This window comes from Vipera ursinii (genome assembly GCF_947247035.1).
Source record: "Vipera ursinii genome assembly, chromosome: 3".
Classification (NCBI taxonomy): Eukaryota; Metazoa; Chordata; class Lepidosauria; order Squamata; family Viperidae; genus Vipera; species Vipera ursinii.
This window is the reverse complement of record NC_139516.1, coordinates 166,472,242-166,486,565: the sequence shown is the minus strand read 5'-3', so window position 1 is coordinate 166,486,565 and position 14,324 is coordinate 166,472,242. Positions and strand designations below refer to the sequence as shown.

Here is a 14,324-nt window from a genome sequence, read left to right as displayed (position 1 = left end):
ATTTGAAATAGCTTTATCTGTTATGATTTTCTCAATGTTAATTACATTTATTTAGGTCAAATCTTCTGTTTTTTAAATTGACTCTCGCTTTCTTTCTTTGCCAAGTAGCTTTCCAAGCCAAGGCAATTAAATCACTCAGGAATTTTCTTTCTATTTCTGTAAAAGTTGCTTGGCATGAGGAAGACAATTTAGGTAGGGTATTTTTTTTGGGGGGGGGGAATTCCACCCATTTATATTCCTTAAGCAACTCCCACTTTCCTTCTCCCTCATTTTCTCTTTTCATTTTTTGTCTCCCAAGTTGTGACATTTCCCCTGACTACTCTATATTCCATTTTTTAAAATCTTCTTCCTTATCATCAGGTATGTTTTGCAGACCTAAGGGGTAAAGCATCTTTTCCATTTTTGTTGTTATGGCTAAGTCTTGCAGTATTTTATATGTATATGGTAGTTTATATTTCCCTTCTTTTATCTCTTCCATCTCTAGGTCCATTTCCTCTGCTTCATCTTCTCATTTCTGGTTTATTTGTTCATACTTTGTAGTCGTTGTCTAGGAATTTTCTAGTTGTAGATTTAGTTTGGAGATTTGCTCATTTATATTATCTAAATTAGTTTTAGTCTCATTATGGTTTCTTTTTGTATCTTCTTTGTGTGCAACAATTGTTTGGTGAATTAGTTGTAGCATAGAGTATATTTCCTTCAAAAAAGTGTTTATTTTTTCTTGAGGCACCATTCCTGGAGATCCTCTAGTACAGACATGTCAAACTTGCGATGTCACATGATGTTGCACAACGTAATGGAGACTTTTCGCCATTGCTGGCAATGGGGTGGGCACGGCTTCTGAATGACGCGACCAACCCATGGGCCGGCAGTTTGACACCTCTGCTCTAGTATCACCAATCTTAATAAGAGTAGAACAAAGTTTCATCTAGTTTTCTGGTCTTTATGTTTAGCCTTTATAATCCAATAGGTTCCAAAATATGGGTCCAGTCCTAAAAGCAATATTTTGTAGTAATCTTTTGTCTCAGGTGTTCAAGAATTGTCGGTCAGGCAAGATTGTAATCCACAATGTTCAAAGTGCTCAAAATGTTCAACCACCCTGAAAACAGCTCAAAAGTCTTTCCCAGCCAGACGTAGTCAAAAGTCAAATGTTTCTTTCTCTCCCAGTAGTTCTTGAGATTAAAAGTCCAAGCTCAGTAGGTGTTTATAGACCAAGAAGGTCAGGGTGATAAGTATGCCAAAATATTTTCCTTTATTGCCAGCTGTTCTCCATTAAGTAGGAGTCACCAAGCAGCCAGGAAGCTAGTTGTAGTCCTATACTCAAATCCACCACTAGATGTCATTCAAAATCCATTTTCCACTCTTAAGACAAAGGATTGATTTCGTATATCTCACCTCAATGTTTTTTTTTCAAAGAGAAAATCTTAACAATTATCTCAGTTCTCAAATTTATCAAAGCTGTAGCTTTATGTTACTTCCACTTCAGTATTATGTCCCCCATGAAAGAAATTAAAATGCCACTTCTGTTCACGTTCAGAGGTTTTAGCTTCTTGAGAGCCTTTCCCAGGAAATTCAATTGTAAAACAGTAAAGAAAGGATCAATGTTCTCACCCAGTTCCAAACATGCTGTTTATGATGCTAATTAGTGTTTTTCTTCTTTGGTTGTCAGCAGCTAATGGCTGGCCACAGGAATGTAGCAAGTCTTTCCCCTACCAGTTTGGAGGACTTTCCTCAGATCGAACAGAAAGACCGCCATCTCTCCGTGATTGATGAGGCACCCCTCCTTTTTGATCACCCAGATGGGAGCATGCTATGATGGAGGTGATTGATTGAATGAGAGATAAAACTCCACCCGACTGTCCATGCTCTTGTTTTAACCCTTTCTTTAATTGTAACTAATATTAATTTTAATGTTTTATAGCTATGTTTTTAGTCTATTGTAAGCCACCAAGAGTCATCTGGGACAGTGAGATGGCCAGCATACAAATTTAATAAATAAATAAAACCTAGACATAGTCTTTCATCCTGATTTGCCTCTCAAAATTATTGCAAAACTGAAGGGGATTTTTTTTTTATCATATCAATAGGGAAATATATGAATTTTGATCCTATGTATTTGAAGGATGTCATGCTGTGAGAAGCTGCTAAGGTTTATGCATACCACCTTACAACAAGATGCTTCCATGTTCCATGTTGGACCACGTATACAGAACTTCAACCAACCCATACTAAGTCAGCCACAAGGTAAGCAGAATCTGTACTTACCTGTCCCAGATCCAAAGTAACATTCACTTCATCATACTTCAAACCTAAGGAAAGAGAAGGACTTTGCCACCAACGTTCTGTTCCATCTATAGCATAATCTATTGGATGAGCCTTATTAGGATCAGCAGCATTGCAATAGTCGCAAAACTGGCCCTGAAACAAACAGGTAAACAAAAAGCTATAACAATTATCATTCAAATTTTAGTGTATTGAAAGATTCAGAAGTTGTACGGTCATTTCCCATAAAGGCCTAAAACAGCCTAATTCAGAAACAGAAATAAAAATAGATTCTTCCAGAGTAAAATTCTTGCATTACTGCAGTTACTTAAAGCAGAATTAAAGTGTGATTCCAAATGGCAACATATTCTAAATAGTCAGCAATGTTCTACAGCCAAAATTCGCTAACTTGAGCCTCTAAGTAAGAAAATTAATATTAAAACAACTAGAAAGCTTTCAGATACTCACTAATTGAGTCTAACCAGTGGTGGGATTCAAATATATAAACAACCGGTTCTCTGTGTGGATGCCACTTCTGGAAGTCCATTCTGGGCCTGGGCAACAAAAAATTAGTTACCGGTTCTGCCGAAGTGGTGTGAACTGGCTGAATCCCACCACTGAGTCTAACTGATTGCTAAACTCCATCAGCACCATACTAAATGAGGAACAATGAACAGAAGCAAAAGGAAAGGTCCAGTTAATCTAAAAGCCTTCACAGTGCTTCACCTCCTAACATTGCACAGATTGGAGTAACAACCTATTTTCCAAAGCACCAGAAGACCAGACAAGAAACAATGAATGGAAACTAAACAAGGAGAGAAGCAACCTGGAACTAAGAAGAAACTTCCTAACATTAAAGATAATTACCCAGTGGAACAGCTTGCCTCCAGAAGTTGTACGTGTTTCATCACTTGAGGTTTTTAAGAAAAGACTGGACAGCCACTTATTTATTTATTTATTTATTTAGATTTATATACCGCCATTTCCCGAAGGACTCAGGGCGGTTTACAGGGCATTTAAAAAACAGTCAATACAAACGTTAAAACAAATTAAAAGAGATTAAATAGAACCCTGAGAAAATTAAAACCCAGTTAAAATTAAAATTAAAAATATTCTCAGCCTGGGCCAGAGAGCTCGAAGAGCCAGGTCTTCAGGTCCTGGCGGAATGAATGGAGGTTGGGGGCAGTCCTAAGCTCCGCAGGCAGCTGGTTCCACAGGGCAGGCGCACCCACTGAGAAGGCCCTACCCCTGGGTGTTACCCACCAGCAGTCTTTAACCGGCGGCACCCTGAGGAGACCCTCCCTGTGGGAGCGCACTGGACGAAGGGAACTTGATGCTGGCAGCAGGTGTTCCCTCAAATATCCCGGACCCTCGCCATTTAGGGCTTTATAGGTCATCACCAGCACCTTGAATCTCACCCAAAGGGCAACTGGAAACTTGTCTTGAATAGTACAGGTTCTCCTACTTGAGCAGGGGGTTGGACTAGAAGACCTCCAAGGTTCCTTCCAACTTTGTTATTCTGTTATTTTTGTTAACTGGTCCTTGCACTTCAAGTTAGACAAGTGATCAAAATTTGAGTGATTCACTTAATGAACGTAGCAAAAAAAAAAAGGTCTTAAAATTGGGTGTGACTCACTTAAGTGATGGAGACTCTAGTCCCAGTTGTAGTCATATGTCAAGGACTACCTGCATCGTTTGTATTTGATTGACATTATGCAGGGTGTATTAGAAAAAAGATCTGCCTAAATGAAACCATTAGAAACTCCAAAAGTAAAGCACTAATAATTCTGTAAGTCACATAGGTCAATACAATATATGCATGCCCTTTTAAAGCAGTGATGAGAAATCTCTAGGCCAAAGGGCAAATTCAAGGGACAAGGTCCCAAAAATCTCATAGAAAGGCAAAAAGTGGACATTTAAAAACAACACTTTCAGGTCACATGAATAACCTGAAGTATTTATTCTATTGAAATTAACAAGTATATTGAAATTTTGTATTTTCGGAAAGCATCTGAATGGGATGAGTGAACGGAAGCTACCTGTATAGGTGAGGGAAAGCGGATTATCCTGATCATTGCTGGATCATGATCTTCAATATTAATTCATAGAAAAAACGCCTACTATAAAAATACTATCTGAATTCATTTAAGCATTATCTTAAATTGCCTCTCTGCTTTATCCTATGAAACTCATTAGAAACTGAGGAGATGCCAAACGTCTACCATGAAGATTTGCAAGGAAAATGTTATGGGGATACTGGAGAGCTAATTAAAAATTGCCTATTCTAGCCAGGAATGGTTCTCTCACCTTAGGCAGGGTAAAGTTTTTTCATTATTTTTATCAATATCTATATAAAGATAATGATGGAAGCCAGGAATTACATTTTACTTGCAATGTGCAAATGTTTTGGATATATAGTTCTCCCTTTTTGCTCCCATATATGTTGCTTTGTTGGAACATGATAAAATCACCCATTATAACTGCCTCAACCCAGAAGAACTTCACAACTAGACACATGTTTAGTCTCATTTAATTCCTGTGGAGTTCCATAAATTATGGATTATTCCCAGAAATCATGTATACATGAAAGTTCTAAGAATGCATAATTAAATATCAATGCAGATACGATGCCACTGGCTAAAGTTGAATTAAGAGAACAATTAAATATTACCCAGGATCCTGGGTGTTTATACAGTGTTACCTTGTAGACACATAGCATTGTCAGCAATCACTTTGGAAAAACTCTTAGAAAAAGAACATCTTATCAAGCTATACTTAAGGCAGGACAAGAAGCAATGGATGGAAACTAATAAAAGAGAGAAGCAACATAGAACTAAGGAGAAATTTCTTAACACTGAGGACAATATCCAGTGGAATAGCTTGCCTCCAGAAGTTGTAGGTGCTTCATCACTGGAAGTTTTTAAGAAGAGACTGGACAACCTTTTCTCTGAAATGGTTAGGGTTTCCTGGCTGAGCAGGGGGTTGGACTAGAAGACCTCCAAGGTCCCTTCCTATTATTATTATTATTATTATTATTATTATTATTATTATTATTATTATTATTATTATTATTGTCGTCGTCATCATCTGTAAACTTCATAGAGCCTATGCAGATTGGTGTGTAACAGATAAATTGAACAAATAAGTAATAAAATAAACAATTTTCAGATAAATCTCCAATTCTGTATGTTGTCTATCTTAGCTTTCTGATTATCTGGATTGTGCTATTTTCCCCATCTGTCCCTTTCCCCTGGCTATATCTGTATGCATGTGGATATGTTCACTTAAACCTTTAGTTTAAGGTATTTATGCATGGTACCCAATTTTATGTGAAAATAATTCTAGTAATTCAAGTTGAAACAGTATGACAATATATGCATTGCTGTGCTGATTTCCCAATCTTTTGAAAGAATGTAGAAGCCCTCTTGAACCACAGTAAGAGGTAAACTACAGAAGTATTCTTGCTATGTGTCTCAATGAGGCGTTGTTAAAACTGCAGAGAAGGACTTTGATAGCTTCCCATTAAATCAAATATGCAAGCAGAATGGCATGTTTTCTTGTGCCAGGATAGATCTGCCAAAAGTCCTACTAAGATCTTGGACATGGCACAAATCATATCTGACCTCTTACCCAAAATCTCCAAGGCAAATATTAAATAAGGAAAACTCTATTCTTTTTTGTTCTAATGTTGGTCAAGTCTATGGCTACATTAATTTGAATAAACCCCAGACCTTTCATTTCATAAATTGGCAAAGAAGCACCTGTATTTTTTCCTTTGGTTAGATCACTCTTGACCAACCTGATGCCATCCAAACGATATGGACAACAACTTCTAAGATAATTGGCCAAGGTAGATAAGAATTCTGGGAGATGTAGTCTTAGTGCAGTTTCCCCAGATTGGGAAAGTCTAACATGGATTTATGGAAATTCTCAGTCATCCAGGTCATGGTTGTTCCAAAGGTGCTTTTTGAAAAGCCAACTGGACTTTCTTTGTTTTTCCTTGAAGACATTTCACTTTTCATCCAAAAAGCTTTTTAAATTCTCAGTTCTCAGTTTTCAGAACTGAAAAAGTTTCTTAGATAAGAAGCAAAACATCTTAAAGGAAAAACAAAGAAAGTCTAGTTGTCTTTTGGGAAATCTAACATGGATTATTTTAAAGTGACTAAATTTGCAAATGTTTTTAAAACATTTTTGAAAAACCAGGTTAGTATTCACAGAGCAGGGATACAGAACCACTGTATGCTCTGAAAGTATTTTCAAGAAGCCCATAAAATATTAGGCTTAGGTACCCTGCTTCTCATGGACACTTCCTTGGACAGTGCTACTATCAGGCTGTCCATTCATAAGTAAATTTTCTTGAACGTAAAGGCGCTTATTCCAGGATTCTGAGTATAAAAATGCAACTGTACTATTATATATGGTAAATCTGTAACTCTAAATGTACCCTTCAGGATACTATTACTTTCTCAAACATCCTATTGTCCATACAAGTATTTTCTAGCGTATCATATCCAATAGATATTACAAGAAAAAGAAGAACTGAATCTTTTTTGTGTGTCTTCATGCAGAGACACACAAATATATTCATATACATTTTACAGAACTCAGCTAAAATGCATGAGGCTCAAATACACACATGACAAACAATTGGTTGATTTAGAAGGGGACTAGTAGCTAATTTTCAAGACAAACACCTTAAGCTATTTTCAGTGCATACGCAGAACTGATGTTGTGTAATAGTGGATCACTTGTGTTGGATTTTATTCTTCTTCTGACTCCTGACAGACAAGATCCTACAAGTTGCTGCCAAAACACCTGAAGGGAATTTATTTTCTTTAACCCAACCCTGAAAAGTTGTTGGTGGATTCTTCTTTTCACTATAATAAAAAGAGGCTGGTAATGCCACAATGTTGTTGTCCAGAGACACTGCTTTGGTTATCACATTGGCCTAGGAGCTTTGAGCAAGAAACTTCTCAAGTAGTACTTTTATGTTTATTTTATTTATTTTAATTCCATTTATATCCCGCCCTTCTCCGAAGACTCAGGGCGGTTTACAAGCTTAGCAGTAGCCGCCCTGAGTTGGCTAACATAAGTTTCTGTGTTGGTTAAAAAGAGGCCCATTTGTTTAAACCCCTTCGGCCCGGCAGCTAACTGAGTAGATTGTGAGGTAGCATTGCTTTATCATACACAAAAGGAAACCAGGAGTTAAGACTGAAAGAATGCACATGTTTTCTTTAATAAGGAAGATGATTATGCAGTACAGGACAATCTTTCTCAGCCAAATGCTTTCTCAAACTATTGGATTTCCTCTCCTGTATGTTAGCCATAATGATAAGTTGACATGCTAGGAATAATGAGAAATGTAGCTAAACATGTCAGCAGGGCATCTAGTTTGGGAACACTGACTTGCCTTCTTTATACTGGGCAGCATTTGATGAACAAAGTATTTGAACATGAAAAAAAATCTAAGCATCAAAGAAGGACACTCATTTCAAAAATCTGGTTTTAATCATTTTTACTAGAAACAGCCACAATGATGATCATTAGAAAAGGGAGGCAGAGATGAAACAAAGCAAGAATTTGTAAACAGTTTAATCACATATTCATTCACTGGCAAATGGAATCTTCTTCCATGGAAGGTAAGCTCCAAGGGAAGGCAGACCAGCAACTATTACAGATTTTAAAACTCTGCCCATAACAATGCTCAGTTATTTTCCTTTTTGAGAGATGTAGTTTAGCATCCCATCTACACAGTAGACTTGTTAATCAGAGCAAGGATGGTATCCTAGCTCTGCATTCATAATCCATAACCTGCACTGAAGACCCTTTGAGCTTTCATTTATTTTAACTTTTCTTGGCCACATTTACGGGCAAAAATCTATGAAAAGTTCAAAAGATAAGTTCACAATAGAAGTACAGTATAGCGGTACACAGGGGTGAGGCTCATGTAACGTGGCTTGCTGCCTCAGTGTGTGGAATAGTTTGCTTTCCCAGGTAAAGATGCTCTCTTCCTTCTTGACATTTAGAAGGTGACTGAAAAAGATTAGCTTCTGCTGGGCCCTGGATCTTATTTTATTGGGAGTTGTGGCTCATGTATGCAACTGGCTGGGATTAGTACTATGAGTGTTTTAGTTTCCTTTGGGTTAGTTAGAGCCAGAGTACTAAAAATATTCTTAAATTAGCAAATCCCATCAATTAAAACATTACAACATCTAACTATCAATATAGGATATCATTACAGCTAACAAACCCAGTGCAATAAAACCTTTCATGCCTTAAGCATGCATAAAACATATATTTTGCATGAATAAAACACAGGCAGCTGGAATGGCAACTCTGGAAGACAGAAAGAGAACTAAAATCACACTGCTGTCTTTTTTTCATGGTGGGAAAGGACTTAGTATGTGGGCACAATAAATGCCGTTAGAGTACAAGGGTAGCATCCAAGTCAGTCCCTTTAGAGGAATGTAATGTTATCTCAATAAAGTCATTTCCTAAGTATTATCAGACACATTCCAGTTATATAGGTCACAGTATGATTGACAATGTTTTCTTTATCATTGCTATGTAGCAAATCAAAAGTATATAACTGGTAGATTTGCATTATTTGGGGTTTATTTGTGTTCCTTTTAGCAAGGAGACCATGATCAGTGTTGTTATACATACCAATAAAGAATACCTTGTTTCAATTACCTCCTGTCACTTTGGCTTCTAATTTAACTGAATATTTTTCTTACAACAGTTTGGCATAGTCAGAAAGACTGGAAAGACCAATAATGAGGGACATCCCTTGCCACTTTCTCAGGTTCATGGCTTCTGCCTGTACCATCTCCAAATACAGAACCTGTTTGGAGATACATAATTGGGTTGCAGTATTAAATTGTGTGTCAGGGACTCTGCGGGAGTGAGTCTAAATGCAAGTCTCTGAGTCTTGCCTACTGATTTTGCAGAATTTTCCCAAAACAATTACGTATGGGAGAATACATTGAAACTTTGTAACACTCCATATACAATAGGCATGAAGTAAAATTCACCTAGTATACATAATTCAGTGCCTTTTAAAAGTAAATCAGATAAGAGGGATAATTGGAAGGATGGTACCAAAAGCTATTGAAAAGTATACAAGCATTAGCAGGCATACATTTTTCTCATCCATTCCTGGTATAAATCTACCAGAGCTCAACCCCAAGCTGAGTTTGAAGCCTATTTGGAATTATTATTTTTTTAAATCCCATTTATATCCTGCCCTTCTCCGAAGACTCAGGGCGGCTTACAATCTAAAGCACAAATCAATGTGCTTAGCAATTTTGAATAATCTATGATATGCAATGTTGCTTGTACTGCAGGATCTATGTTGCTTTTAAGTATTGTTATCATCTCAAAATTAACCAGCTAGAACAGGGGTCCCCAACCCCCGGTCTGTGGACCAGTACCGGGCTGCCAGCAACTGGGTCACACAAACAAGCAAAGCCCCGTCCACGAGATGCAGGCAGCACACAAAACTATGCACCCTCTGGTCCGCAGGAAAACCTCTCTCCCCAGAACTGGTCCCTGGTGCTCAAAAGGTTGGAGACCTCTGCGCTAGAACCAAAGAGAGGAACCAATTAACCTATGAGCTCAACTAACTGAGATAACTTCTATCTACAAATACCAATGTATCTCTGAATATTGACAGGACAGAGATTGTAATACTTTGAAGCAAGCTTAAAAATGGATGTTCTTAAAACAACTGTGAGTTGAAGACCCTTATTAACACATCCTCAGGGAAAGGGCGGTATATAAATGTAATAAAATAAAAAAAATAAACATTGCAGATATGTCAGAATAGATCTCATTGTGTCCTTTTGCTCACTCCTAACTTCTTTGCTCTTGTACTATTAATCAGAAGTATTAGTCATTAGAATGAAACATCTAATTACAGAAGTCTTTAACCCATAGAAACACCAAACTATGCTTCAACAATGAGTAGAATAAAATGATTTAGACTGGAGATACAGGAGTTAAATTAGACGAAATACCTTTCAGCATGTAGGGTTGTCTGGATTTTCCCACCCCCAGACATAGAAGCTCAATTGGCACAAGTGTTTTGGTGTTTTTTTTTTTACATAAACTTCTGATGAGGAAGCTCTCTACCTAATTCACTATATAAGTATTAGAAATTAAAGCTAGTGATAACTCAGTCACAGCACACAGAGCTTCCTGTTTATTTATTTATTTATTTATTTTAATTCTATTTATATCCCGCCCTTCTCTGAAGACTCAGGGCAGCTTACAAGCTTAGCAGTAGCCTTCATTTTATGTATATGCCTGCTTATTAGGGCTTTCACACACACCCCAAGCGGCATTATTACAAAGTCAGCTTAATTGCCCCCAACAATCTGGGTCCTCATTTTACCTACCTCGGAAGGATGGAAGGCTGAGTCAACCTTGAGCCTGGTGGGACTCGAACCTGCACTAATTGCAGGCAGCTGGTGTTACTTAAGGAGGCACTAGCCCACTGCTCCACCAAAGCTGATGTATATTTGAACTATACACATACATGATCACACTGGATCAGTGCCACTGGTATTAGGGGAAGAAAGAGAGGTTCTATATCACCTTGTCTTGATGAAGACAGCTATTATTCATAGGCGATTTTATGCATGCCCATCCAGGGGGGAAAAAAGTCTGAGATTCAGAGACCTCAGCCCCAAGAATACAGGATTGCAACCGTGATGGTTACTATCCCAAGAGAAGTAACTAATCCAATTTCGAAGTTTTAGGAGTGCTGCTGCTCTTTCCGTTCTTCTTCCTCCCAATCTCTCTACCCCACCACCATCACCACCACCACCACCACCACTCGCCCCTCCCCCACCCACGGTCATTTCTCTCACCTGGATGGTTTGTCCGTCGGGGGACGCAGCGGGTCCCCCCACCAGCTTGCAGAAGAGCTCTAGGCGGGGCCTCCCGCTCTCGTCCTGCCCGCAGGTGGCAGTTGCCCAAATGCGGGTTATCTCCGCCAGGTTGAAGTAAGGCGGGTGGAGACTAAGCGCCCGCTCCCCGGCGCCCAGGGCAGAAGCCGCGAGAGAGCCCGCGGGCTGGCAGCAGGACCAGAGCGCCAAGACCAAGCCGGCCAAGGCTGCGCCCGGCGGCGCTCCAGAAGTCAAGAGAGGGGCCGCCACCCGGCTCCTCGCCATCTTCGCGCCCCTTCACTGGATTTGTTTACGCCGTCCGCGGGATTAATGAGCCGAGAGGGACGGCCTGCCTCCGCCCCTCCGGTGCCCCTTTGTGCTCCGATTAGCTCGGAGGGCACCGAAAAGAAAGCGGGGGAGGAGGAGGAGGAGGAGACACCTCCTGCTGCTCCGCTGCCACTTTTCGCGGGATCGCGAGGAAAAACGCCGCCCAGCGCCACAGGGAGAGGAGGAGATCGGACTCCGTGGGCCCCAAGGAGGCGAAGGCGGTGTGGTGACCCCCTGAACGATCTCGGCGGAGAAAAACACCTGCAGCTCTAAGAACAACCCGGCGCTTGCTTCGGTTAGCCGGGAGCGCCAGTCCGGCGTTAAGTCAGGCGAGGACTGAGGAAACGCGTCGCTCTTGGCTGGCTGCAGATCGGATCAGATTAAGGCTTCGCTCAGGGCTGCGATCCTGTACCCTCCGCGTTTCTCTCGGCGCAACTGAACTTCGTGGAATTTGCCTTTGATTAAATGTCCATTACAGGGTGCTTGTGGGTTTAGGGGCCGAGGCTGGCGTTAAAAACGCGAGAAAATTTCTTAAGACGACCCATACTTTCCACCACTTGATTGCCTTGCAGAGACTTTGAGGTTGGGAACACCATGTTCAGCATTCCCACAGGAGCTAACTTCAAACAATTCACAACTGCACATTTACCTCACTTAAGCTATATGAACAGGCTTCATCTTGGATTTTCAACTCAGTTCCATCTTTTTTTTCTCTCTTTAAAAAAAAAACTGACTTCCACAAATCATTAAACTAATTTTTGGAGGGTGTCAGGATCATCTTTCATTCACTATATGGAAATTAAGACATTTCCTCTGGAGCAGCTACTTCAGCATTCAAGGTTACAGCAGCATAAGTGCCAATGGTTTATTATAACTGATTTTCAACTGATTTTATCTGTCGGGTATTTGATAAATTCCTCTCCATCTGAGCCCTTCTTCCCAATGAGAGACCAGGTGATCTTGAATAGGGATGCAGGCGACACTCTAGGGATGCAATAAGACCCAAGAAATAGTGACATTTTGTTGCTCTTACTGCCATGATGTAGAGCTTAACAATGGCTCTGACCCGTGTCCAATCAGATGTGTTCTTAAGTTTTCCTCCAGCAGTGCTCTAGGCATCTTTTGGCTCTTTCCAGCATCTTCAGCTTCTCCACAAACCATAGAGAGTTTTGGGAGTGATGGGCCAGAAGAGGGCACATGGGTGTGATTCTCTCCAGGGCCTTGGCTGCTTTCAGGTTGTGGCCAAAGCCTCCACAGGCTAGTGCTGCAGAGCCCCCAGAACAGACATGTCAAACACAAGGCCCGGGGGCCAGATCCGGCCCGCGAAGTGGTTTCATGTGGCCCGCAAAGCCATCCTGGAAACAGTGAGGGAACGGCCCCCGCTGTCTTGGCCCTGGCCCAGAGACCCTCCTTCTGCCAGAGACCCTCAGATTTGTCCCACTCCTGCCCAGGCCCCCATTGGCACCCTTGATGCGAACGATGTAGAGCTGGCCATGCCCACCCAGTAGGCCATACGCACTCTAGCCACGCCCACCCAGTAGGCCACGCCCACCCTGGCCACGCCCACCCGGCGACTCGAGGGCAACCACAATGCTGATGCGGCCCTCAATGAAATTGAGTTTGACACCCCTGCCCCAGAACATTTCCTAGCCTAAGTGGGTGTAGTCACCAAGGACGAATAATTCAAATAAGTCTTCTCTCTTTGCAGGAGGAAGCAGCACTGGAGATTCTTACAGCCACCAGGGCATGGTCTGACCATGCTAGAGGGGATAATGACAGATCCCCCACCAGATCCGGCTGCCAACAATACAGTCATATTCGGAGTGTGACCACTGTCCTGATTTGGACCTTGGATGACCTGGTGTAGGCCCATGGCCACCATGGTGGCCATGAACTCCTGAGCTGCGTACGAGGCCAAACCAGATTGAAGTCTGGACCACAAACTACTAGGGGAACTCCCCTGCCAATCCTGAGATGGCCTCCAGCAGTTCAGGCAGGAAGGCAGCACAGAGGCTGGTACAGCAGCAGCAGCAACATTTCCAACTGATCCTGTGAGACCAACAGGGCCTCACACCCAGAAACCTGTGGAGCATGATGCCTGAAAAGCAAAAAAAGATTCCTGGATGACAGCCACTAGGCCCCCTCCTCTGCCCTAAGGCCTTGGCTGGTTGCAGACCCTAAACCCAGCTGGACACATTTCCAAGAGAGAAACTCCCCCCTCTGGTGTCAGCCAGGCTTCAGTAATGCATGCCAAGTTGGCTTATTCCTCCCCTATGAGTTCAAATTATCTTGTAATAGGAAAACTGTATGACACATGACCACCACAACACAAAGTAATTTACCAAGTAAATACCGATAGTTGTATGAGTTTAATCTTCTGCTTTGGAGAATGCTGTCTGTATTTTAGCAGTATTTTTAGCAGTACTTCACAGGAATAAAATATAGACCCTTCATTCATTGCTGAACTACAATATCCCTCATCATTGCTGGAATTGCTGCTAGGAGTTAAAATTTTCTCTCTCTCCTCTTAATATGGCTGAAACACCAACTCCATTTTTCGAAACTGTTCTTAATCTTTAAAAGTGTACATGTATAACTTACTGCAATGCCCTGATATTAAATGATACATTAAGGAAAGGAATTTTGGATTATTATACTGGGAGCCACTCATTCTCTCAGAGCCCTAGGAAGAAAGTCCTGGCAAGCCACTTCTGAAAACGTTGCCAAGAAAACTGCATGGACTTGTTCCTCTAGCCACCAGGAGTCAGGATTGACTTGATGGGCCATAACAAGAAGACTATCATAATGCAGTCCTGTTCAAGGCTGTACTAAACACAATGAAAGTAT

General features: G+C 40.9%; 1 protein-coding gene across 1 annotated transcript in view; it reads right to left on the bottom strand.

The window, feature by feature from the left end:
* LAMA3 (laminin subunit alpha 3) overlaps positions 1–12,746 on the bottom strand; it is a gene marked incomplete at its 3' end in the record, with an annotated part of 133,459 nt that extends 120,713 nt beyond the window's left edge. The window contains exons 1-2 of the mRNA XM_083357591.1: positions 11,133–12,746; positions 2,263–2,415 (exon numbers count right to left, since the gene is read on the bottom strand). Of these exons, the coding sequence (XP_083213717.1) occupies positions 2,263–2,415; positions 11,133–11,435 (456 nt within the window). The 5' untranslated portion in view covers positions 11,436–12,746. The remainder of the gene's footprint in view (positions 1–2,262; positions 2,416–11,132) is intronic.
* Positions 12,747–14,324: the final 1,578 nt, after the last annotated feature.